Below are 27,983 nucleotides of genomic sequence, written 5' to 3'. Positions count from 1 at the left end.
AAACTCCTCAGCAGCTAACCTCCTCAGCAAGGAGGACAAGCAACTGGAAGCATATGGCAGGAAGGTGTATGCGAACGCAGGCATGTACCTTAGGCAGGCTAACGTTGATGTCATTTTGGCAGCAGCCAACCAAAGGTTGTGGTGAAAAATGGGCGACTTTCTGCTAGATCTACCAACTCAGAGAGGCAACTTGCAAGGCTGAATTAGTAGAGGCAAAGGTGGTGGTGCAGGACAGGCTAGAGCACACGGTAGAGCACATTGATACAGCAGCAAGAGGTAAAGCTGTGGCAACTGACAAGCGGCGTGTGGCATAGATGTATGTGACTAAATTCAATGCGGACGTGCAGGGGAGGTTCTTAGACCTCCCATTTGAATGGGCAGAGATATTCCACTCCTCTACGGATGAGGAGCTAAACAAGAAAAAGGCCAGCTCACAGACCGCAAGTCTCTGGCAATCCTCATGAAGCCAGCATCTAGGCCGGTTAGCCCTCAGGGCAAGTCAGACCAACGAAATAGGTCTTTCAGAGGCTTCCGTGGATTTCAAGTTCTCCAAGCCAGACTGCTGGATAGGTCGCTGAATCCAGAAAGACGTAAGCACCAGCGGACGACTCACAAAGGGTTTTACCAGTCACCATCCTCTACCTCAGCCTCCAATACCAAGAGCAATGAGGGTGGCGTCCTGGTCCATCCCACTACGCTGGGGGGTCGGGAGTAGATTGTCCCATCACGATATGCAATGGCGTTCCTTCGTGAAAAAACCCAGGGTTCAGGAGGTTATCGCCTTCCGGTTCCATCCCCAAACCTAGTCCCCCGAGACCCCCCCCCCCACCGCAAATGGGGTCTCTGGCTCTTTTGTCAGTTCTCTCCCTTCTTCATATCCAAGCAGTCGAAGGGGCTCTGGTTATTCCAGAATGTTTACCATCCCCAATAAGAACCTGGCCTGAGAGTGATCCTCAACCTTTCTTTTCTGAACCAGTTCCTCCCACTCAGAAAATGTAAGATAATAACGCCTGCGCAGATCGCAGAAAGTGTCTGACAGGAAGATTGGATGTGCTCCCTGGACCTAAAGGACACTTACCTGCACGTCCCGATTTGGCAGCCGCACAGGCAGTTTGTCGTTCACAGTCATGGAACATCACTTCCAACACTGAGTGTTGCCTTTCGGCCTCAACTCGGCGCCACAAGTTTTCATAGGAATAAAGAACACTATAGCGGTGCTGCTGAGAGCCAGGGGACCACTACGTGTACCCCTACTTGGACAATTTGCTCATCAGGGGCAGCTCCTGTGAGGTAGCCTACATCACTATTAGAAACCTTCTGAATCTTCTATACAAGCTGGGCTTTTCAGTACACTAGACCTAGTTACAGTTTGTCCGGGCAAAGTCCCTGATCTTCCTTGGACTAGCATAAGGCAGAGGATTTTTCCTACTCCCAACGGGTCAATGTGATCCTCAAAGTTACCGGATACTTAATGAACAGGCAGACAATTTCTGCTGGGCCTAATGGCGGCCTGCATCCTGGCTGTGCCACATGCCCGGTTGAAAATGAGGTGGCTGCAGTTGCATCTGGCAGCATGCTGGGACCTGGGGAAGGGGTCTCAGGCAGACACAGCCCCTATTCCACATCACATCAGGCCAGATCTAGTCTGTTGGCAGCAGCAGCAAAACATCATGTAGTGGGGCGGGTGCCCTTGCACCAGCGGCAGTCATTACGACAGACTCCTCATTGGAGGGTTGTGGGGCCACTCTAGACAACTTTACAGTCCATGGCCTGCAGTCTCTCCAACAGCTGGAAGAACACACACATAGTGGAATTGACAGTGGTTTAACTTGCCTTCAGGGCATTTCTACCGATCATCAGGAACAAGGTGGTTAGGACAGACAATACCACCACAATGTTTTATCTCAACAAACATGGAGGTACAAGTTCTCCATTTCTGTGCACTCTTGACTGTTGAGATCTGGGAGTGGGCTCTGCAGCAGGGCATCCACCTCTGCTCTCTCCACCTGCCGGGAGAGAGCAACATGCAGTAAGACAGGCTCAGCAGGCTTCAGACGGACAACTACAAATGGTAGCTAGTCCCTCAGGTCCTCAATTCCCTGTTCAGGGGCTGGGGTCACCCGGAGGTGGACCTCTTTGCCTCAGAGAGCAATGCCAAATGCAGACAGTTTGCTTCATGGATGGGGATTTCATAGATGGGCAAGAGCAGACTATACCTAGGGGATGTGCTCCAGATCTCCTGGAGCAACCTGTGGTGTTACGCTTTCCCTCCAACACCACTGATAGAGTGTTGAGGAAGTTTCAAGATGCGACCCAGTGTCGCATGATTCTGGTGGTGCCGGACTGGCTGGCAAGAATCTGGTACTCGGACCTGGTGAGGTTGGTAGTGCAAGGGCCGGTGCCCTTACACTTGATGGGACCATTGCATCTCTAGCAGCATGGGGAAGCAGTTCTGCACCCTCAGCCCGAGGCCCTAGTCATCTCAGCCTGCTACCTGATTAATTGAAAATGCAGAAGCTAGCACTTTCACAGTTCAACGTAGATATTCAAATGGCAAGAAAGAATCCACTAGACTGCAGAACTAGAGCAAGGATCAGAGGACGACCCAATTCTGTCTCTTGGCCCAAGGGAAAGGGAGTAGATCCGGTGGCCTGTTCTCATGACCAAGTTCTGTCATTTTCAGTTTATCTTGCCGGCCCTGGGATGCAGGTAGACACATGTTGCACATATCTGGCAGCTATCGGGGCATAAAGAGTTGGGGAGGAACAATCTTTCTCATCGGCCAATCCGGTGGTAAAGAGACCTCTTCAGTGATTAACAAGACTTTATCCCCTAGTCATGAGACCTCACCCTGTGTGGGACCTAAATGTGGTGCTTGCTGCTTTAGTGCACAAGCCATTCAAACCCATGGCTACTACCGACACCAAACTCTCAAGACGGCTCGTTTACTGGTACTGTTGTGAGTTAGTTGCATTAAGTGAGATCCAGGCCTTGGTGACTTCAGAGCCATATACAGTCTTCCATAAGGAGAAGGTGGTCATGAGAACACACTCGAAACCTGATACGAAAGTATTCTCGTCATTTCACATCAATGAAGAGATCGTCCTCCCAACCTTCTTTCCGGACCCCAAGTTGGCGGTGGAGAAAGCGTTGCACTACCTAGACGTCAGCAGGACTCGCATGTTCTACCTAGACAGGACAAAGCAGCTCAGGAAGTTGGGCGTCCTTCTAGTCACATTCAGCAGTTGGTCTCCGTGAAGGCAAGCCTCTAAGGCGTCCATAGCAAGGTGGATGGTGGAGGTCATGACTGAGTCTTATAAATTGCAGTTATCGGTTATATTCACCCCTACAGTATGGAGGAAAGGGGATGGGTCGAAAGAGTAATTAAGTTACTCACTGTAGTGACTAACATACTCCTGTCCCCTTTCCTCCATATAACCCTCCCTCCTGCCCCCAGTATAATTGGGTCAGGCTAGTCTAGCCATCGGGCACGTACAAGGGACTGAGGCCAGGCGCCGAAAGGCTGGGGCTATTGGGGCGTGGTCAAGCCCGTAGTCGCACCTGCGCACGCCTGTACATTTAAAGGGGACATGCTCTTTTTTGGATGAAAAAGGGGTCTGTCCCGTCCCTAGGGAGTGACACCATACAGTATGGAGGAAAGGGAATTATGGACTAGGAGTACTTTAGTCACTACGGTGAGTAACTTTTAATTTCTGTCGTTTCACAGGCTTTCGCTTACCACTCCTATTCCTTTCCTCCCTCTTGCTTGACGCGCTGTTACAGATTGGTTTGACACTACTGCTAATGGAAGTTGTGCAGCTGATAGAATCCTGAGGGGTGGAAGTTGTGCCGTCATTGGGCAGGGGCAAGGGGTTCTATTCAAGTATTTATTTAAAGGAAGAACCAGGTGGGCCTGTGAATGTTGCTGGATGTGTCTCAATCTATTTTTACCAGAGAAATCCAGGATGGTAATGGATGCTCAGATTCCAGAGACCCTTTGTCCGTCGGACTGGCTTTGTGCCCTGAACTATGCATAACTACATTTTCCTATTTGGCAACTGCTTCATCCATTCCTATGCTTCTTTCTCATGGGAAGGCATTTCCAGTACGGAGTCCTACTGTTGGCCTTGACTCGGCAAGGCCCTGTGAGTGTTTGCAAAGATTATAAACACCATCACTGCTTAGGCAATGCATACTTTGCAAAATTCTAACTATTACCTTTTTCAATTTAGAGGTCTCTGTTATCCGGAAGGAGTCGTAACTGACCCCAGACCACTCCTTGCTCTTCATAGGTTTAAAATGGGACATCTTACAAGAGCAGTTGTTTGAGCGATAAATCACTTTCAAATGGATTGTGACCTCGCACGGATTCTTCATCTTTGATATAATGTAATATCCTGCTTGCAGCTTTGATTACATTTTTACATTTTCTGACTGCAGAGGGCGCTGTGTATTTCTTTGACATCTTCTGAGTAGGTCTAATCCGAAGACTGATTTTAAGAGGAGTTTGGGCTGTGGCTCGAAAAAATGTCGACCACAGATCCCACATGATATGCCTCTGGTGCCTCAGTAGGGAGCACGAGATTGAGTGCGTCTCCTGCCAGTCGATAACTATCAAGGCCTTGAAAGAGAGGACAACGATACTCGCCCTAGGTCGATCGGTCTCAAAATCTCTGTCCACCACTCCTCCGTAGAGAAAATTTTGTAAAGGCAGAAGTTTGAGGGACAAATCGCATAAAAGACCTAAAAAATGCTCCAAACACTCCAAGCGATCGAGTTCTCGAAGTGAGTTGCGTCATGATTCATCTTTGTCTTCACGAAAAAGATCAAAGAAGGGACGCTATCGTTCTTAATCTACTCACTCCTTGCCTAACAAGAGTCTGGTACCTTTTCCCAGATGAGTCTGCCTCAGCAGCTAATTGAAAAGATGTCAATTTTCTGACAAAACGTTCCCAAAGGTGGCCCCTTGCTGGTCCCCCAAAAGAGCCGTAAAAGGCACGATCATACCGCGCCATCAAAAGCATGCCGTTAAATCTCAAAGGCTTGTCTGCGTGCCCAAAGGCCCTCCAGAAACCTCTGAGATGCCTACTCAAGTAGCTTGGACTGTGTTGAGCGCAGGGAGTGCGTTAATGCCAAATGCTTTGGTATCTTCATTATCAAGACTCGGCCTCGGATCCAACTTTGGGCTTTGAGCCACAATCGATGAAGAACTTTTTAATGTATTTTGATCTATCTTAGAGGAAGATGATGGCGTTGTACCCTTTGGGTACAAATGTTTTGGCATACCTAATGTCCCTGAAGAGCTCCTTTCTGAAGAATCGCGTTTGGGGAACTTGGCTACTTGCCTGAAAGAAGTCAGTGGCTTGGATTCCCCTGAAGTGGAATTTGGCTCACCCGACATAATTGCTCATTCAAGTGCTGCATACAGGACAGTTATGAAGAGGGTCCCTGAGTATTTGGGCTGGGTATGTCCTGCAAATGAAATAGTACAGCATGACCCCACAACATCCTTGATAAAGGCCCTCCCAAAGAACCTGTGCTGCCTTTTCATTCAGCACTCAAAAACATCATCCTGTAGACCTGGCAAAGGAGTTGGTGAGGAAATATAGATTATTGATCCTGATTTTTCTCTCCAGGCACCCTACTTCAGAGAGCTTTGTGGTACAGGCGGCTACCTCGACTTCTAGGCAGCTGCTTATCCATCCATCCCTCTGATAGGGATGACAACAAATATGAAATGCTAGCCAAATGGATGTTTCCTGCTAAGAGCATGACCCTCAATGCCATTGATGCATCTTGCGAGTTAGCAAAAAGTACATTCACTTTGTGGAATGTAATCTCCCAGGCAGCTGGAAACCTACCTGAAGGAGAGATGAGGGATGACTTTACCAACATCATTAGTGATGGCAAGGAGTCAACATGCCGATCATGCTAAACGAGGCTTGATGCATTGGACTGTGTTGGCTGTTCTATGGGCCCAAGTGCAGTCATCAGAAGGTTTGCATGGCTGCACAAATCTGTTTTTGCTCCCGACGTCCAGTCAAGACTTCTCGACATGCTCTTTGATGGGTCTAACCTTTTTAGATCGAAAGCTGATGATCACTTAGAGAAGCTTCAGGCTTTTAAAGCAGCTGAAAAATCTTTGGGAGCAGCCACCTGTCAGCCTCAACAGCAGCAACATCTGCCTTCCCAGTCTTGGAGAGAGCTATCTTGTTTGCTTCTACTCTTCTTTTGGACAGAGAGGTAGAGGTCAGACGACTCAAAGCGGGCAAAGGAGATGTTCATGTACCCCTAGAGGACGTGGAGGAAGAGCCGCTCAGACAGCCACACCCTCATTGCCCTCTGACACAGCCATAACTCCAAAACCTCTCTGAGCGCTTTCGCATAGGACTCCCATGGGAAGGCAGGTTGTCTCAGTATCTGAACTAATGATGTTCCATTACTTCAGATGCTTGGGCACTTCAGATAGTGGCCCAAGGGTACTTTCTCCCATTTCTAAAAAGACCCCCAGATTGTCCCCCGAGCAAGGATTCTCTTTGGGAAGCAGATCTGCTCCTTCTGCAAGAGATTCTTTCCCTGTTGGAGAAAGGTACTATGGAAAATGTACCTGTAGCGGAACAGTACCAAGGTTGGTGCTCCACCTATTTTCTAGTTCCCAAGAAAGACCGAGGACTGTGACCCATCTTGGACCAGAGATGCTTGAACAAGTTCCTCAGGAAGGACTGCTTCAAGACGGTCACTCTTTCACAGATCCACCAGGCCCTTCACCTCCAGTACTGGATGGTGCAACTCGATCTTCGGGATGCTTACTTTCATGTGCCTATACATCCGAAGCACAGGAAGTACCTGAGGTACGCGATTGGCAGTTCTCCATTATCCGTTCCGGGTACTATCTTTTGGACCCATTTCCCTCTCCCGCCCCAGAGTGTCTTCAACAAGTTGATGGCAGTGGTGGCAGCGAATCTGAAGGGCGGGGGGATCCACATCTTTCACTACGTAGATGATTGGCTGATCAGAGCTTGTTGGAACATCTCAAAAGCACCTTCCACTCTTTGCAAACTGGGCTTCCCCCTCAATTTCAAGAAGTCTCCGACACCTTCCCAAAAGCTGCCATTCATTGGAGCAATCCTTTAACTTGTTCAAGGCTTCGCCTCCCGAGCTGAGGGATCAACATATCTTGCACATGGTGACGAGGTTTCAAAACGCCTAACGTCTACCGGCTTTCAATTTTCGGAGGTTGCCTCAGCCTCCTGCATTCTTCTGGTGCCAGAAGCCCACCCAAGGATGAGGTTCCTTCAGTGGGCCCTCCAACACCAATGGTCTTAATTATCAGTCAGGATGACGGACCTTCTTCAGGTCCCGAGCGAGGATGCGCAGGATTTCCTGTGGTGGGTCTGCAAGGGGAATGTGATGATAGGGGAACCTTTTTGGCAACTCTGGCCGGAGAGAACAGTCGCAGATTCTTCCCTCATGGGATGGAAAACTCACATGAGCGATCTCTCGATCAGCAGTATTTGCTCCCCTTCAGAATCCAGACTCCACATAAACCTTTTTTAGACCAGAGGGCAATCAGCCTGGTGCTGATGGCATTTTTGCCTTCCATACAGGGGAAGAACGTTCTGATATGGATGGACAACACAGTGGCCATGCACTACCTCAGAGAAGATGTAGTGTCACTACCACTGCACAGGTAGGCAATGCAGCTATGGTGGTTTTGGGCGATACAAAACAGAACTTCTCTATCAGCTATTCACCTATCTGAAGAAGAGAACACAACGATGTACGCTCTGAGCAGGCAGAGCACATTCTCCCACAAGTGGGGGTTAGCTCAGGAAGTCCTTCTAGAGATGTTCGCCTCTTTGGGGAACCCCTCAGGTGGATCTATTAGTGTCCAATATCAACAGGAAATGCGACCTGTTCTTCTCCAGGGAATTTCCTCAGAGTGGAGCTCTGGGGGACGCGTTTGTAGTGGACTGGGATTTTCGATTCCTGTATGTGTTCCCACCAGTCCCCGTCATTCCTCATGTGATCAGGAGGTTGAGGAAGTTGGGGAAGTCAATGATGAGAATTGCTCCGGATTGGGCCAGGAGAATGTGGTGCCAGAACTTCTAGACATGTCCATCTCCCCTCCATTCAGTCTTCCCCAGAGAGTTTTCCTACTCTGACAAGAGGCAGGTGTGAGAAGGTGTCTCACCCCCTAGTGCCTGGGGATCTGTCATCCAGGTGGCCAGAATAGGCAATCGCTTTTGGATCCAGTTCCTGGGGGTGGACCAGTGCATGAGGATCACCTGGGTGAGGGGTCTTCGGGGAGTGGGAGTGGGACACCAGATGGTGAGACACGGCATCCCCTTCCTTGTAACACCTTTACCCCATCCTACCAGGTTAGGATATTTAGGAAATGTACCCTCCCGCATCCTTTTACAACACAAACACTTTCTCACGGACAGCGCACAATGAGGGAAAACAGACTACCACACAAGCCGTATACCTGACGTGTCCCAATACAATGGTCAGGCGATATCAAGGAATTACTGTCCATTACACACACCTGACTTCCATTCAGCTTCTCCACACGGATAAAAGGCGGAGAATGAGAGCACACTCTGAGCGAGGCAAAGCACACGAGGAAACAGCAGTTTTCGAAGTGGCAGCTGAGCATGTGAGGAAAGACTGCAGAATCGAAAGAGATTGCAAGGAGGGAAATTCCCTTGACCTTTTTGACAAGGAACCGTTAATTTCCAAATTCCTTGAGAATAGAAAGTGTAATACCAGGAAACCAGGCTGAAGAATCCCTAATTGTGTGACAGAGATACACGGGGCCCTCCAGCGTCAATCAAGGTGGGGAGAATCACCAGCGCCGTGGTTCCGACCTTGGCTCCAAAAACAAAGCAGCGTCATTTCAACACAGCTGGTGAGTTGGGGAGACCGATCCAAAACCGGTCTGTGTTGAAGCCAAGGTCGCAAGCTGTTTGATACCATGCCTTCCTTACACAGGCCATCTTCTTCACCCAGAAATCAAAACTCTGAACCTTCACGTCTGGTTTCGGAGAGGTTCATATACAAAGAGTGGGACCTCCCGCAAGAGGTGTTTGAGTTGCTTTCGGCCAGGAGATCAGCAACAAAAGCACTATACCGCTGTTGTTGGAAGACATTTTGCCACAGTGTGGAGCTAAAGATATTGATCCATTCACTTGCAATGCTTCCTTTTTTGCTTCCCCTAGCCCATCAGAGGATGCAGGTGGCTACCGTCAAGAACTACCTTGCGTCAGTATCCATCTTCAAACGCACGGCAGAGCAAGGCTTTTATTTTACAGTACCCATTGTCATTCAGGATCTGAATTTAGTAAGAACCTTTTTAATGGGAGCTCAATTTGAACCTCTCAATTCCTGATATTGATTCTCAAAGCAATCTTTCTGGTAGCCATCGCTTCTGCTTGCCGAGTGAGTGAGCTACAAGCCCTATCACGTGGACATCATTTCACTATATTTTCCAGGGAGAAGGTAGTTTAGAAGGTTCGTCCCTCCTTCCTTTCCAAACTGGTGTTTGAATTCCATCAGACACAAAAAATTACCTTGCCAGCATTTTATCCATCCTTCCAAGGATGAAGAGAGGTTACACAGGCTAGACCCTAAAAGGGCTCTTATTTTTATGTTTCCAGATTGGTAAATGTCAGGTAAGATGAACACTTTGTTGGTTATAAAGGATACAGAATAGGGCGGCTGTGACTAAACAAACACTGTCACGTTGGATCATTCTGTGCATTTCAGAATGTTATTCTAAAGCTGGGAAAGATGTCCCTGAAAATATAAGGGCACATTCCAAAAGAGGAGTGGCAACGACTTCGGCTTTGCAAAGAGGTGTACCAGTGCAGGACATCTGTAATGCTGCAACTTGGTTTTAGATACACACCTTTTCAAAACATTACTGTCTGAACACTTTGTCGGGTCAGGATGCTAGGTTTGGGAAAGCTATTTTGCATAAAATAAAGAAGAATATCCGCTAGTCCCACCTCCTTATGTGAAACTGCTATCAGAGTCTATCAAAGATGAGGAATCTGTTGAAGGACACAATCCGTTAGAAGAACAAATTACTTAACGCTGGTTATGTTCTTTCTACTGGATGCTTCTCCCAAGGATTCCTCCTACCACCTCCCAGCCTATCCCTCTGTGGGTGCATTTTTTAATACACTTCTCTCCTTCAACATCCATGTGGGTTCTTGTAATCAAATCGGCAGTGTAGAAAGAGGGAAAAACTAGAACGGAGGCAACAGGCGCATTGTTTGCTATTTATACCATCATCGATGTCGCATCAGAGCGTGGGAATGGAAACCTCAGAGGGACATCGATTTGACGCTGCACAACGCCCTCTGCCATTTTCCGAAGCTGCAAGCAGAATATCGGGACATCAAAGATGAGCAATCTCTGGGAGAAACATCCAGTAGAAAGAACATTACCAGGGATAAGTAATTTGTTCTCCTATGCAGTGACACATAATCTGCGTGGTGGCTTCAACATCTGCTGGGATTGCTGGCCATGTGCATCTTCCGTCACTTTGACCAGACTCAAGATACATCATTTGCAACTACACCTGGTGGCGTCTTCAGGGGAAGGAGGGACCAGTCGACCAGGGTTGTCGTTCCCGCAATCATCGGAAGTGAATGTACGAGCGCAGCCTAATGAGAGGGGCCCCTCTGAACTCAGCAGCACACTCAGTAGTGACAACAGACTACTTCTTCGGTGGCTTGGTGGGACATGGGGTTACTATGCAGTCTCACTCGGCACATAGCCTATGAGCGGGGCGTAAGAGGGAGAGACAGATAAACTTTCCTAAACTCAAGACAGTTTATCTGACCCGCAAGTCATTTAGGTCACTCATTGTGGGTGGCGTCGTGGTGACAGCAGAGCCTCAATATTTAATTTCAACAATTGGAGGTGTGGAGAGGACCAGGTCAGCTGCATTGTGCATGCTGGTGGTTTTGATATGGGAGTGGGTAGTGTCCTAAATTGGTATGCGTTTCTTCTAACCCCTTCTCTCCCAGATGTTGATCAGCAGGTGTCTGTCTTTCAGGCAGTGCACAATGATTCTAGCAGCACCTTCCTGGGCATTGCATCTGTGATTTATTTTTTCACACCTGGCTCAGCTGGCGATCCAGGAACCTCTAGCCCTGTAACCAACCCAGCACAAGCTGTTGCAGCAGGGGGGAGGGGAGGAAGGGGGGGGACACAGTCCTCCATCCAATAATCTACAATATCTAGCGCTATCAACAGTGAGGTTCCTGAAAAAATGATGGTGGGTCACCTGGGACTGACGGAGGAAGATTTGCAAACTATTCAGCAGTCCAGGAAGGACTCCACACAAGCCCAATATTATGAGCAAGTGATTGCAATATTCTGAGCAAGTGGTTGTGATTCGGTCTTTGGGGGACCCCAAGGAAATTGGACACTATTTTGACTATGACTTGCCCATTAAGGGGTGCAGGTGGATACCTGTCACTTACCTTGAGCAGTCGGCTGTATACAACTCTGAGGCTATGATTTTTCATCTGCCAATCCAGTAGTGAAAAAACGTGTGGTAGAGGTAGGCAGGCTCTTACCACTGGTTAGATGGCCACATCCCATGTGGAACCTCAGAATAGTTCTGGAGGCTCTAGCTGTAAGGAACTCATGGTGGCAACAGTAAAGACAGACACAAGTGATCACAGTTCACAGGTGTTTATTAAACTGTATAATGGGTGAGAAAAACGCCTAATCTAAACCTAAATCTAAGATGGGAGCAAGCTACCATCATAAGGCAGTCCTAGGAGTGTCTTGTCAAATAAAAAGGGCCTATATTAAAAATATAGTGTGGGATAATGTTCTCAAGAAAAAGAAAGAAGTGTTAACCAAATAGTAAGTCAGGATGGTATGGCTGGGTCTCTCTTCCCCCATGGTTTTTAGCACGGGACAAAGCAGGACCTTTGAGCACAGCACACTCCTGGGCCTCGCCAGCATGAGGGTACAGTTCCTTTCAACGATGCCAGGACCTTCCGTGGACAAGTCTTTCCTGTAACAGTCTCTTGCCTTAGAAGGCCTGCTGTACCAAAACAACAAAGGTTCCTTTAGTAATCTTTCATTTTGGACGATTGCTCCTTGCCACTTGAATCCCCCTCAGCGGGGCTCTGATCCTTAATCTTTCACGTTAGCCTCCCTCAATCAGGTTCACTATGGCCTTTCAGTCAAAACGCATCGCTCAACAATGCCAATGTCTTTTAAACCAATTATCCATTGTGGGCATCCCTCAGCCGGGTTCACACTTGTCGTCACAATGATCACGGGTATATCACTATTCACCCTCAATTTGCAGGCATCCCTATGTCAGGGTCACATTTGCCAGCTTCACAGTTCCAGCAGTTTTCTCCCATGTGCCAAAGACTTTGGAGTGTATGAGGGGTTTTGCTCAACCCTCATTGGACCACTTTGACACTTCATACTAGCCACTCCTAAAGCCTCTTGGTCCTTGTAGTTTCCACAAAACAACACAACCAAAAGAGAGTCCTGCAAATGAGCGCCCCCCGAGACGCCTGAACACTCTGCTTCTGAACCTTTTATTAGTGTTTCTTTAAAGTTCATCTACATAATTCCTTTGTTCAACAAGGTTGCCATCTGCAACTTTGGGCCCAGCACAGTTCGGTTTTACAATTGGTCTTCTCAGACTCACCGGCTGTGCTGAACCGTTGGAGTTTGTTGTCTCGGGAGTCAAGGACGGCACCACGGCGGCAAGCACTATTTCCTGATTTGGCTATTAGTGCGGGAGGGCCTAGTGTGCCGCTGACACCTGTCACACCACATGCCAGCTGGACTTCACGGTCTTATGCTTACCCTTTCGTTGGCTTTGCGGTTCTGAGTTGAAAAGGGCAATTCCCTCCTAGTTTTCTTTCTCCTCTGTTTGAACTGCTGGTCAGGAATAGCCTCTTCCTCGTGCGTTCGGCCTTGCTCTAAGTGTGCTCTTGGGCTCCATCTTTTATCCCTGTGGGAAAGTGAGAGGGCCGTCAGGTGTGCGTAGTTATTGTCAATTGCCTGACTCTGTCTGACCCTTGTGTTGGGACATGTCAGGTAAACGGCTCGGGTGTTAATGTTTTCTGTCACGATGTAGGAAAGTGTTTGTGTTGGAAAAGAGGAGGGGATAGACCTTCTGAATATCCTATGGGGTAGGATGGGGAAAAGGTGTTATAGGGAAGGGGGTACCGCATCTCGCCCGTCAATGACTCACTTCCACTCCCCGAGGAGTCCTCATCCAGGTGATCCTCCCGCACTGGTCCACCCTTAGGAACTGGATCCAATAGCGATGGCTGTGTCCTGGCCACCTGGATGACAGATCACCGGAGACTGTGTGAGACACCATCAGGTAGCACACAAACCCTGTGAGGCAATGGCTTCTGTAGATATTCGGTTGGTCATCTGGAAGACTTTGCTGCTGGTGGCCTTGTCTTCTGACAGGAGAGTAAGCTAGATCCATGCTCTGGCTACATCAGAAGTGTACACAGTCTTTCATGTTGTGTTGTGCTCCCGTTCAGCGTTTGTGCTGAAGGTTAAGTTGTCACCATTTCACAAAATCCAGGAGATAGTGTTGCCAACATTCTTCACAAATCCACAGTTCAATGCAGACAGAGTAGTCTATTGCTTAGACGTCAGGGGGCCTTTTAAGTTCTACTTGGCCCACACCAAAAAGGTTATGAAATCAGATGTTTTGTTTACCATGTGAGGTTCCTCACCACAAGCTCAAGCATCCATTGTTGAGGCATACAAATCACAAAAGAAAACCCTCTCCCACTGGGAATAATGCCCACGCCACTGATATCCACGATCTTATACTGGATAACAATATTGACATGCTCGCCGTCACTGAAAAATGGCTGCACAATGCAGCTGGCCCAGAACTATCATTTGCCATCCCACCTGATTACTGTGTCCTAAGATCGGATAGACCCTCTGAACCATGCAACAGAGTCGCCCTAATTACCAAAGCCACCATGCCCATTAGAGCCTTTCTCTTATCCCCCTTACAAGGTTACGAATTCTTGCTCACCAAACTGGAGCTCAGTCCCCAAACCACCATCAATATTCTTCTCCTCTACCGTCACCCCATTAATCTCAATTCCCCCGTCTCTGACATCCCACTTTTCCTTACTCCGCTATCAAACCCAATACCAAATTCATCATTCTTGGTGATTTTATCCTAGGCTTCAACGATGCCACCAATGCCAAGTCCACTGCCCTCATTGCCTCCTTGCATGAGATGAACGTCCCTCAAATCAGTCACTAACCCTAATCCCTCCAAAGGCCAGAACCTTGATTGAATCTTGAATCTTAACACTCATGCCTCTTACTACTGTGTACCCCCTTCCATGCACAGACCAATCCCTAATCTTATTCAGCCTCCCTCATGATTCCACGATTGCCTGTAAAATCCCCAAACGTCTCCCCGTAATCTCCAGGCAAACCTGCAAACTCACCAAAGATCAGTTAGAACCCACCATTTCTTCCTTTCGCTCTTCTTTACCTGACAGCAACGACTCTGAAGCTATTATTACTTCCTCCAATGCTACACTACTACATACCTGACCCCATATATGCCACTAAAAACCACCTTTTAGAAAAAGACCTTGATCAACTAATGGTTATCTGAAGAGATGCTCACCCTCAGCCGACACAAACCTGCCCTTGAACACCTCTGTAGGAAGAACCCCTCTCTAGAACACAAAAAAGCTTTCCTCGCCTCCGTGAGGAACTAGAAGGAGGCCTAATCACAACCAAATCCAGCATCTACAACACCAGAATCATGGAACTCAGCTCGAACACCAGGGAGCTGTTTAAAATTATTAAAGAACTTGAATTCCCAGTACCTCCCACCTCTAGCTTACCTAAAGACAGTGATTGGTGTACAGTTAACCAATCCACATTGGCCGACAAAACCTGCAAGCTAAGAGATTAAACAATTCTTAAGAAATCCAGGCTAATTATCAAAGATCCTTCTCTAAACCAAGCAGTATCCACCTTATTTACCCTACCGTCATCCATCACCGCCTTAAACCTTCAAAATGCAAAGGTGACATTTGCCCTTCCCACATCACTGTGTGCAGTCCCTCTCTCACATAACATTTAAACATTAATGCCTCCTTTACCTCCAGCTCTGTCACAAAATCTATCCAAGAAGGCTGGGTCACACCCTTACTTCAGAAACCCTCCCTTGGCCCCCACCCCTCCACCAACTACTGCCTTATCACTACAGTTCCTTACCTTCTTAAAATTCTTGACTACACAGCATTATACCCAACTCCAAGCCCACCTGGAGCACCACTGCCTTCTCGATTCCTGCCAATCTGGCTTCAGCCCAAGACACAGTACTGAAGCCCCCCTTCTTGGCCTCGAGAGCCAGCTTGACGGTATACTTGATTCTGGAGATCTCCCCATCTTTATCCTTCTCTGACTCCCTGCAGCCTTTGATCTTGTCCATGACATCCTTTGTCAGCACCTCACTTCCAAATTCAACCTCTCCAGAGAAGCCGCAATCTGGGTCAAATCCTTTGTCGGTGAGCACTTCTCCATGTTCTTCATAGGCCATGAGGCAGCAGACCCCCATCCCTGGGCCCTTTGGTGTTCCTCAGGGCTCTTGCATCTCCCCGACGTTTTACAACATGTGCACAAAACCTCTATTTGACCACCTAGACAATCTTGCCATTCTGTACACCAACTTTGCTGATGAAACCAAACTCCTTTTGAAACTCACCGAGAACCACACCTTATAGTGAGCCAATATCAATCGTGTCTACACCATCATTCAGACCTGGATGGCCGAACGCCATCTCTGTCACAATGGTGACAAAACAGAGCTTCATTGTGGGATCCCCCCCCCCCCATCGGCTTAAAATACTAGACCCTGCCTTTGCATCTTTCTCCATCGATGATACCCATCCTTGTCTCCAGTCATGTGAAAACCCTGGGTGTTTACCTTGATGCAGAACAATCCATGCATAAGCATATCCGTGCCCTTGCCTCATCTGCACCATACTCTACTAAACCTCGGCAGAAAATGTCTATAGTCCACTTAGCACGGGCCGCTATTGGTAGTAAATTGGACTATTGCAACACCCTCCTATCTGGCACCGCCACTAACAACATCCACAAACTACAGCTTATTCAAAACAATGCCCTTCAGGCCACCTGGGGCATGAAGCAAATGGATCACATTTCTCAAGCGAGGCAGGATACCCACTGGCTACCCATCACCGTCTGTATTGAGTTGAAGATCTCGTTGATTACTCACTGATGCATCCACAATGTTGCACCCTCCTTCCTCAACCAGCGTATATCCAGAAAAACTAGACCTTGCCGTCTTCTCTCCTCATGCAAATGCAATAAATAAATTAAAATAAAAAATGTGCTGTCATAGGAGCACAGGAGAACACAGGGAAGATTCAGGAGCTAACACTTAGAATATAGTAGACGCAGGGTACAAACCAGGTTGTTCTATGTTGAGACTGGCAGTTACAGGAACTGCAGGGGCAGGAGCTAGCTGTAAGCAAAGGAGACTAAAGGAAACAGGAAAGACGCAAGCAAATATTCTAGGTATCAATTATTGATCAGAGTAAGAGGTGAACTGGCATAGGACGAGAGATATACAGAAAGATTTGTGATTAAGAGTAATTACTGGTATCCATCATACAGCAGGGTTGGATGTGCGAAAGAGATGGTTGTACTCTGTGTAAGGATAAAACTGAAGACCATCTTCTGAGACAGGTAAGATTCCCAAGGACTACATGGGGGCGTCGGTTCTTTCCACTATCTGATGTTAATGTAGACCAACCTAGAGGTTGCCGTGTTTACGGGCATGGAGCTGAGGCACAAAGGTGGACCAGTTTGCAATGAAGGTGGAACAAAAAGAGTGAATAGAAATAACCAGACACAGGACAGTTCGAGAAAATAATAAAACCAACACAAACTGAAAACAGAGGCTAAAGATGGGAGCTTAACAAGCAACAACTCTTAGGGTACATAGTAATGGCAGTAGGAAAAACCGTCACAAGCCAAGAATCGGAACAAATATCACAAACTAGCAAAGAAGCAGGCAGATGAACCCTGCATCCTAGCATTCTAGGAATATCCAGAATCTCAAAGCATTAGTCGCGCGCAAGCCTGGGCCGCTGCACACTCGGCTAATACGTTGAATAATCAGGAATGCAGCACACTAAAGGTAGACGCACAAAATTGGGTGCCGAAATCTAGAAGTAAGGTAAGAAACAAACTGCAAGGAGGCACAGAGAGGAACCGAACTTGCAGAACAAGGAATATCTTTGAAGAGGAAAGCTGACAGACTATCAGGGTGTTTGTATAAATTCAGGAAAGGTTCTGTGAGGGGAGGGAGGTGGGAGTTCAGAGACAAACCGGGGGTTTACAGGAAGGCAGTACAAATACCAATAGAGGTTTAGTTGAGGACTGGTTGCTGCACAAAGTAGCCGACACAGGAGAACAGGATGCTGCACACAGCAGCCACGGCAAAACAGGATCTCAAGACGTACAAAACGTGTAAACTGTACTAGCAAATGGTATTCAGGACGCAGTACAAAAGCAGTCACAGCATGCAGGATTTGGAAGCAAAACAGGATCTCAAGGAAAGATCTCAAACTAGCAAGCTGCAAGGGCAAACCAGTCAAGCGAACTGCAGAAATCAGTCACAACAAGCAGGATTTTAAAGCAAAAATCGGGATCTCAAGCAAAGGGCCAAAAACTGGTCACAGAAAGCGAAAAGCAGGAACGCCTAGTAAAGACAGTTGATGGGCAACTGCTGCTGGAGAAAGTGAGCTAATGAGAACTCTTCGAGCCCACAGCCAAACAGGATGAAGCAGATAGCAGCCAGAGGCAGCTGTGCACAATCAAGTCCACTCTAGCCTTTTTCTTAACCTGCAGCAAACGTGTGTAATCAATCTCTCTGGAGCTCTCAACAGCCTGCTGCAACTGAATGTAATTAGTCTGTCATTCAGCCCTTTGCCTCTTGGAAAGCCTACATCTGCCAGAATGTACTTGCTGGATTAAAACAAAACGGAATGGAACATATGAATTTATTTCAACCTTGTAGCAGGAAAGCAGATATCTGAAAGCAGAGGTATTTTGTTGATTGTAAAATGGTAATCCTGATCTAAATGGAGTTACGAAATGTTCTTCTGCAGTAGTGCTGGGTGCCAGATGGTAGAAGCCTGACAAGGGCACTCAGTGAAGGCATAGGATATAGCTCTTTTTTTAAATGTTTTACAGGCATGTCTTGTGGGACATTATCAGTAAATGGGCCTCTTCCTCTGACCTTTTCAGACCCTACTGCTTGGATGCCAGCTCCTGATACGCCGCCACTGTCGGGCAACATTCCTGTAAAACGTATTGGCATGCAATGCTAGCCAGGTTTACTCCTCCCAGGCGTGGGTGGTACATTGAAATCATCCTTACAGTATTCAGGAAAGAGAATGGGACATATGAGTGAGATAGTTACTCACTGTGGTGACCTCATCGTAGTGACTATTGTGCTCCTAGTTCAGTCGCCTTTCCTATCTCCCTCCATCCCCCACAATTAGTTCAGTTAGAATCATTTTTCTGTCTTCTGGTGTGGACGCCATACAGTTTGGGGGAAATTCAACTCTGGACTAGAAAGAAGTACAGTAGTCAATATGGTGTGTAATGTTTTCCTATTTCATTGAATATAATGCCCATGTTGTAGGAGCTCAGAGCTTGAAATTGAACAGTTCTAAAAGAAAACTGTCCAGAAAATGTGCATTAAAATACTACCAGTTCCTCAGAAAAAAGTTAAATAAACAACTCTATCCATTAATAACCTGCTTTCATTGAAACCAAATGTTATGCCCCACCAATTCCTACTTGGAAATAAATGTTTCTGTTCGTAGCTTGTCCATTAACACTGGGATAAGTGACAGCGGGCACCGATTTCACACAGTAATCAGTTGGAATTTGTGGTAGTCCACACAAGTGCCAACATTTCCAACTGTCTTTCTGCCATTCAATATTGGACGGCTTTGCACTCTCTGATGTTAAACTCTACCAAAACAGAGGTGGTATTCTTTTCTTGCCAAAAGCTCTCTCTCCTCTCTTCCTCTGCCTCCGTTCCCAGTGGACAGTCTCCCCTACTCTTTTTCAGCTAGAAACCTTGTCATCTATGACCCTTCTCGCATCTTCTCTACTTTTATCTCCAAAACTGGACCAGCAGCTCACCTCAACCTCCTAAATATTAGGAAAATCAGGTACCTCCTCCCTTTCAACACCACCAAGCATCTCTTAACGACTTGTGTCTTCTCTAGACTGGATTACTGTGCCAGCAACCTCTTTTTGCACCCAAATATGCTTTCTGACTTCTCAATGAGATCATTAATTTAGCTACCAGGGCCCTTTGAACTTCACTTCACACCTACTTTCTCGTACCGTCACCTGGCTGAATGGTTGATTATGTAAAACGGGGTCAGATTTAACTTTCTTGGACTAGTTCGCAAATCTTTCCATGGTAAGGCACCACTGTATCTATCCTCTTCTATCCAACTCGACAAGCCTTCTCGTAATCTCTGCTCTGCCTCTTTGACTACCCTTGTGGCTCCTCGTCCTCCCTGTGCTTGCTATGGCTTTCGCTTTTTCTCTCTTCTTGCTCCACTTGCATGCATATCTCCCCTTCCCCCCCCCCCCGAACATCCGAGAAAGTCCACATGGATTTGTTCAAAAACCAACTAAAAGCCTCCCTCCTCGCCGCCGAGTTACCATCTCAACCTACCTCTCATCTGCCTGCTAGCTAACATTTTCCCCTCGCCTCTAACCTGCCTCTGTCCCTCACTTACTCAGCCTCCAGTCTAGCACTTCACCCATTATGGTTGCATCCTGAATTCAGCTGGCTGTACCACCTTACCTGCACTTAAAAATATTGGTTGTCCTTAATCTATGTATGTCCACTTATGTATTGTCCCCAGTGACTGTTCCATTTACTCCCCTCCACAACCTTGTCAGAATGTCTCTCAAAGTCCATTGTAAGAAGCTCACTGGCAGATCTGATTTCTTATCTATTCTACATTCTTTCGTGATCAAAAGGGCATTGTTCCCTCTGTATATAAATAAAAAAGTCCAGTCTTCCTTATGGACAAAAAAGGGTATGGACATCTGTCAGTGATTTGGAATGTCTTATGAAGCGTTTCCTTAAGTTCTCCTCTAGGTATTTCCTCAACTCAACATCCTGCTTGACTGTACATAACCCTGCCAATGAGGGATTTTCGTGGCAGGTCAATAGCTCAATGGCTCAATCTGGAATTCTATTCTCTGTGTTGATTTAGTTCTAGGTCTTTGTCTCAAAACACATCTTGGAACTGCTGACGCCGCATTGATATATTTTTTTTTTTGTTTGTTTATTTCTAATGCGCACCAGACCCGAAGGTAACAGGGCGCAGCAGTAAGAATATGCAAAGCTTACAGAGTTACAAATATTTCAAAGTACAATGCAGTGTATTTACAGGTAAAATTACAAAGGCAAAATAGCAATGCTCAAGGTATAGATACAAATGTACAATATACAGTTTATAAACAAGTTAGGTTATGCATTTCACTAGGTTACAAGATAGGCTCAGGCAACCCAAATGAGGCAAATGGCACTCGTAAGGCTAGTGTTCAATGGTGCAGAGCAGGTGGATATACTTTTTTCTGAAATGTGGGTAGGGTTGGTCTGCTCTGATCTCAGGATGCAGGGAGTTCCATAGTTTGGCCGCTTTTACAGGAAAGCTGTGTGCGCCAATCTTAGTGAGTCTAAATCTCTGTACCACAAGGCAGTTGGCATTACTAGCTATCGTTGGTCTAGTGGAAGTTCTTCTAATCAGTCTGTCTATTAGGTAGCTACGGGCCGCATTATTTAGGGCTTTGTGGGTCAAGGAGACAATTATTAGCTGTATTTTATTGTGGGTAGAAAGCCATTTCTGTTGGTGTCTGATGGGGGAAATGTGTACTCTTTTTTTATTTATGCCTAGTGCAGCTCTTAAGGCGTTATTTTGAAGAGTTTGTAACCTCTGGAGGACGGCTTTGTTAGCATTGTTGTAAAGAGCATTGCAGTAATCCAACCTAGAGAGTATGAGTGCTCTAGCCAGAATCATGCAGCTGTTATTTGAGAGGAATGGCTTGCCGGCTCTAATGAGCTTGCAAGTGTAAGCCGTGGTAGAGACCAAAGATTTTACTTGTTTGTCAAAGGACATAGTTGAGTCTAGGTAAAATCCAAGGGTTTTTACCTCCTTAGATACCCTAATGATGTTTCCATCGATGGTGAATGAGGAATATTCATGACCTAATTTAAAGAGGTTGGAATGTTATACATAGTTAGTGTAGGTGATACCGAGAAGGTCCAGATCATCGAACAAGGGTTTGGTGAATATGTTATGTAGAGTAGAGGCGACACAGGAACCCTGCGGTGCGCCACACTGGATGGGGGTAGGATCCGCTGCTGCCGATTTGGAGAACACCCTCATGGTCCTTTCGCTCAGGAATGATTCTATCCATCTGATAGCCTATGTGGAAAAGTGAGCTGCTGAATCCAGGTGTCGGCATAGGACCTTGTGATCCACTAGGTCGAATGCAGCTGAGAGATCTAGTAGTAGAAGGGCAGTCTTCCCATTATCTCTCAGCTCATCAATCTGTGGTTTTAAGTCGATCAGGGCCGTTTCTGTCCCATGTAGTGCGCAAAAACAAGATTGTCTAGCTCCCAGGAGTTTATGCAGTTCCAAGTATTTTTGTATCTGGGTATAAGCTACTTTATCAAGTATTTTAAGTAAAAATGGTACCGTTGTGATGGGGCAGTAGTTAGTGGGAATGAGCGGGTCAAGAGTTTGCTTTTTTAAAAGTGGAAGTACCCAGGTTTGTTTAATGTTGGCCGGAATGGTGCCAGAGGCAAAGGAGGCATTAATCAGTTTGGAAATAAATGGTGACAGATCTCTGGCGGCATCTTTTATAATTTGAGCAGGACAGATGTCACCTTTGCAATTGGATGGTTTTATCTTCCTTTTTCTTTCTTAACAATTCCCGACCATCAATGCTGACAGATCTTGCTTGGTTGTGAACTACAGTGGCCTCTTTACCCCTCTGAGCAAAAAAATCTCATGTTAAATGTCTCCTATACACTGCGTTTATGGGTTCTGGCCAGGCCTTTTGCAGAGCGCAGATCCCTTGCTTCGCTACGAAATCTTGTATAATGAAGTCTCCAGAAACTGGTAAAGCGACTACTGCCCTGTAACCTATCTCCAGTCTCAACCTATACAGTTTCCTCATTGACTAGTGTGACAAATCTGGACAATTCGTCCTTTGTTCTCAGGAGAAGCGACCCCCTTGGAGGCTCAGGAGGTGAGCCCGCTTAGCAAAAACCTTCCTAGGGGTCAGATTAAGCAGGACCTCACGGGGAGTGACTCCCATTCCTTCAAAGAACTCCCTACGAAGAATACCTTTTCTGCATATATGAGTATAGAAGAGACTGATGTTACTTCTGTTTTTCAACTAACTCAAAAAGAGAAAACCGGGTAGCACCAGTATAAAATATACGTGCTGTCCTGACATCTTCCCAGAGTCACAAGTAATCAAAAAACCAAGTGTGAGACCAAGAAGTAGGCGGTATCCACATACATTAAAATATTGAAGAGTAGTGTATATCTCCAATCTAATGGAAACCCAGTCAACAAACACTTGGCAACAATACTGATATTTAAACAAATATTATTCAGTAAATATTTTTTAAAAACCAAAAGGCAGTTAAAACCATTTCAAACACACAATTATATATACACAATCACAAAGACAATTCGGATATAATACAATTATAACTAAAAGATCAATGCAAACAGTCAATGTTGATAAAGTGCAGTAGTGACTTTTGTCTATCAGAAATGTAGACTGGTTATTAAATTAGTTAGGGTCTGTAAACTAATAAAAAATCACCAAGCAAGACATTTTTCAAATGTAATACTGACAAACTTAATACATATACCATTGAAATATTGCAAAGGCTTGTGCTCCTCCTACCATTGTAATAGTTCATTCCCTCTACAAATGCAAATGTGCTCTGTAATCCTTTTGTTAGGACTGCCCTAAGTTATCGTCCTGCGTATCCACCACTCCTTCATTGACTACTTGTGATACCAACTTCTGCGACAGTCTCCCAAACAAAATAGTTTCCTGAAACTAAGCACAAGAGCAACCGCCTTTTTAAAAAAAATCCATCCCACCCTGCTTTCACCCTAGTAATCTCCCTTGCTTTGGAACTCCTAGTGCACTTTTGCAGCATTCTCCTTTACTGCTGCATTTCTCCATATAATCATATTTTAAAAAAGTCTTGGTCTTGATCTGCTATGTTGAATTGTTAACACATCTGTTCATTTCATTGTAACATTAATACATCACAAATAAATTGAACTTGCCTGCTGCTTGTCAAGATCCTCTAATTTACTGTTGATGTTTTGCAGGAGAGCCTGATAAGGAGCTGAATCCTAAAAAGAAAATCTGGGAGCAGATCCAGCCTGATCTCCGCACTGATGAGCATTGTGTAGCTACGTACAAAGGAGCACCATTTGAGGTGAAGGGTAAAGGAGTCTGCAAGGCTCAAACCATGTTCAAAAGTGGAATCAAATAACTGTCTGCCATCAAAGGAACACGACTGGAAGAGTTCAGAAAGATTTTAACTTGGAGAAACAACAAGCACAATAAAGGCATCCAAATATCAATTCTTGTGCGTCTCAATTATTCTTTTCTTCTATTTCAACCTTGGTAAGGTGATAGTAAGGAAGGCTATCTGGGTTTCTTGAAAACAATGTTAGAACTGATAATTTTTAGTTTCTTACACTAATAAAGAATCGTGTGAGGGGCTTTGAAATCTTCTAACCATGGTTGGTTGTTCACAGACAAAACCTTTCACATGGTGTTGGGAACATAAAATTGGCTGCAGAATGTGGGTTTTCCATGTTTTAAAGACTACTGTGTAGTTTGCTCACCAAATCAAACTGAAGTCATTCAGGCAGCACAGGTAGAAAAAGACCTAAAAATGAAAACATTGGGCTTTAATTTAGTTGCAACTGTTTGTATTCATTTTTATTTCATTATTCTATTCATTTATGAAATGCATATCTCAGAATTATTTCTGGAGCACTCTACAACATCACTAAAACAATCAACAGCAACAGAGATGGCACTCCTTGGCTCTGATGAAAACATAATGAAACAAAAATACAATATTGTTACAAATCCATACACATTCACATAGTCATTACAAACCTGGTCAAAAATACCTTTTGAAACCGGTACCTAAGAAAGAAAAGTTTTTTTTTTTTCCTCTGAAAGTTCAGTAGATAAGGAGCTAATCTTAAGGCACCAGGGAGTGCTATCCAAAAACCAGTAGCAGCAGAGGTAAAAACCTGTCTGTATCTGTGCTTTATGAACCCTAGAAAGCTCAAGAATCCTGTTTGCTTTACTACAAGATACTTGCAGGCAATCGGGCAAATCTTAGACGCCTAATAAGGATGGCCTAAAGACAACGCTTTGAGTCATTCAACTTTTCAATAAAAGTTGGGCTTCAAAGTAAATACTTCAGAATATGAATTACTGAGTCAAATTACCTTACACCAATGGCCAATCGAGCAGCAGAGAAGAACCATTTTCAGAGGTGCCAAAACAGTCTTAATTGCTTATACTAACAAGCATTGCCACCATCTGTATGAGAGAGAACCAAAGGCTGAACAACCGTCTGAAAAGAATTGGCTTTAGAAAAGGTTTCATCCTGCATAACACAGGTAATTGATGGTGTGCCACTTGAGCTTTTCTGTTACATTTGGCTGCAAGGATAACTTGGAATTTGGCAAAAATCCAAGTGATTTTGTAGAATGATCAATCTGGTGAATTCCTGCAGCTGCAAGCAGCAGAGTCAATCAGGATCGAATATTTCTTCATAATTGCTCATGATCAAACAATATTAACCCTCTATTTAGAATTTAATACATTTCATATGGACAGATGTCATCCAGAGGTCAGTCACCAGCGGCTGTCCATGTGACAGACCTAATTTTTGAGCGACAGGTACAGTTGTGTGCTATCCGTATTCTGATGAATGGAGACTCCATATCCCACAAATGGACCTACCAGCAGCACCATATAGTATTTAGAAATTAATAGCTTACCCGTAGCGTGCTCACCCAAGAAGTTGTTTAAATTTTTTTATTTAATATTGATTTTATTTGTGAATTTTACCGTTCATTTTAGAGGGAGAATTGGATAAACGTCCGTAAAATTTGCAGGCAGTTTTGTAGAGAGCAGTTTATCCTTTCTAATAGGTTCAAGGGCATAACGGGGACTACAGCAGTAAAATGCTCCATTGTGTCGCTGGAAACGTGGCATTTAGAGAACTCTGCGACTGATGCACAATGGATACACAGTAGAGAAGTATATAGAATCTCAATAAAGCAATTTCAGCATTGTCCCCGAGCAAAATACATAGTCCTTTTGGTATGTTTATTGCCCAGAGAAAATGAGTGCATGCTTAAACAATGCCATGACATCTGGTTCTTCCATACTTGTGGGCTGTTGACCTTATGGGATGGGACCAGAGCATTCTGTATAGCAGGATTTTGACTAAAGAGCCAGGGTTCAAGTGCCTGATCCATAAGTGCAGTGGCATCGCTCCCTTAATTGCTTCTGGCTTCAAACCACCAGTCTCTTTCTCTGGACGAATGAGAAGGCTAGCCTGTGTTTGCTCAGCTTTAGCACTTGCTCCCTTGGGCACACTTCCTTTGAGGCCAGCTGTCATCTCATGCCCCACTGTAGGGGCGTTTATTGCAGCGCTTCTAGCAGCAAGTTTTTTTTTTTTTGTATACGGGCGAACATTATCTGCATCAGGTGCTTGGACCCGGATTACCCTTTGGCTCTATGCACTCTCTGTTACAAACATGTGCTTCACCCCCATTCTGTAGGAGGAGCTCTTCAAATGCAAACCTGAGTTAAATGATTTGTTCTTCAAAGTTACGTGTTAGTTTATTTTCACTCTGGCACTTTACAAGATTGGTATGTTCCCCTCACTCTCACCCTACAGGAGGTTCTCTTCAGCCATTTTACAATTTATCCTGTGCGATCTAACAGAGCCAAATGTGGGTCTTTTCCTCCCACTCGGCCTAATTCCACAGTTGACTCTTCAATGCATAGCCCTGATGTGGCAGTTCAGTGTCTGAAATCCAGTCACAAGACTGAAATGTCTCTTGTGATCTTGCTGGTTGTGTCTTTCAACAGTTCACCATGGAGGCTTGAAAAACTATAGTAGGCCCTCTTAGACCAGTTCTAAGACTTATCCTGAGCTACAACACCCTGGTTACCCCTTGTGCTTCTGCCTCGGTAGTGCCAACTTGTACAAGGCTAGCTTACACCTTGACTTGGTGTTCTTTACCAGAGTCAAAGCCACTGAGCCTTATTTCACCAACAGAGTTGCGTCATCAAAATGATAGGGACTGTAAGGAGTATCCTTCAGAAAACAGGCATGTATGTATCCACGTCCTACACCTCCTTAGATAGACTCCTCATGAGGCGAGATGATTGGGGCTGTAATTACATTTCTGAGGTTTGTGGATCTGCTTAGAATCACATGCTGTGCATAGACCCGACATCTAGTGGTAGGTGTAGTGTATTGCATTCTGTTTTCGAGTTTCGGAAAGGGACGGCGACTGGGCGTGCTTGTAATACTATCCCTGTGTGACATGTATTTTGCCCATGATCCTTCATGCGTTGTGTCTCTCAGATCGTTTTTTTCTGCCATCGTGGTGGGTCGCATATGCGCAGCTTGTAGCTTTGCTAGAGTGATTACTGTTTTAAATATTAATATTGTTCTCTTTCGACAGTCAACTCTACGATGGATCCTTCAACGCCTGGCAACTACCGTCTGAAGCTATGACGAACATCACCTTCTCGAGGGCTGGCCGCGGCCTTCACTAGGCTTAGGCCTGCATTAGGGAGAGCGGGGCGGCCTTCCACATTTACATTCCTTTTATAGAATGCCTCTTTCCTTTTTACTGATATTTGTCTAGATGCTGTTAAATTTAATCAACATTATGTATATTATAAATTCAGTCCCTCCTGTAATAGGAAATTCCCCTGGAAAGTTACACACTGAGTATTGCTTTCCACACGATCAGGCAGAACAGCATTGCGATTCCTGCAAGCTTTTTAAGCTGAAAACGCTTAAGGACAGGCGCACCAAGTGGTGGGCAGTCTATTCTATTCAGGCCAAACCCCATTCCCCACCGGTGCTGTTGGGTCAGACGAGGAAGAGCTCAGGCTTCCCAAAACTGGGCTGTACAGGCCAAGACTTACTGTATGAGTTGGTAGACCCTGCATGTCTGTCCACAGCCACACTAGGCGGGCCAAAAGCTCTGTTTGGGGAAGCCCACTGGCAAAAAGGGCACACACGTGCACTCAGAAAGGCACACAACCCCAAGCCACCCTTTGACTGAATCGTCAAAAGGGGCTTCAACAGCAACTGAAGTTTTGTTGAAAGTGATTGAACCCTCGCTTACGAAGCCCGCTGCGCATTTGCGCTTGCTGCCTGGCTCTAAATCCAAAGACAAACTAGTTGCCGACCATAAACGCCAGTCGATCGCTGATTCAGATACATCAAAACGGGCGTCAAAACACATTTCCAAATGCAAACATGGGGGAAAACATGCCAAATCAACCCCGCAGGCATTTCCACAGCTGTCTAGGTCCACTGTGACTACGTCAGTAACCTCCTCTACTTACACTACAGTTACTGATACTTTGCAAGTCCCTGCACAGTAAAAGATCTGTAGATCCAGAAATTGGGTTTCCCCTTCCTGAAGCCCCAAAGACAGGTACTTGGACAAAAGAGAAATTTCAGAGGACTATGGATAGGGTTTCTGAATTTGTAATCTTTATGGAAAGATACCCAATTA

General features: G+C 45.7%; 1 protein-coding gene across 6 annotated transcripts in view; it reads left to right on the top strand.

Moving 5' to 3' along the window:
• Positions 1-23,762, top strand: part of AIMP1 (aminoacyl tRNA synthetase complex interacting multifunctional protein 1) — a 324,905-nt gene extending 301,143 nt beyond the window's left edge. For all 6 annotated transcript variants that reach the window (XM_069630939.1, XM_069630941.1, XM_069630943.1 and 3 more), the window contains one exon: positions 23,505-23,762. In XM_069630939.1, coding sequence (XP_069487040.1) covers positions 23,505-23,671 — 167 coding nt within the window. In that variant the 3' untranslated portion in view covers positions 23,672-23,762. The remainder of the gene's footprint in view (positions 1-23,504) is intronic.
• Positions 23,763-27,983: the final 4,221 nt, after the last annotated feature.

This window comes from Ambystoma mexicanum, chromosome 6q (assembly GCF_040938575.1).
Source record: "Ambystoma mexicanum isolate Mex_15411 chromosome 6q, UKY_AmexF1_1, whole genome shotgun sequence".
Lineage (NCBI taxonomy): Eukaryota > Metazoa > Chordata > Amphibia > Caudata > Ambystomatidae > Ambystoma > Ambystoma mexicanum.
The sequence above is the reverse complement of the archived record's forward strand: the minus strand, read 5'-3'. Positions and strand labels throughout refer to the sequence as shown.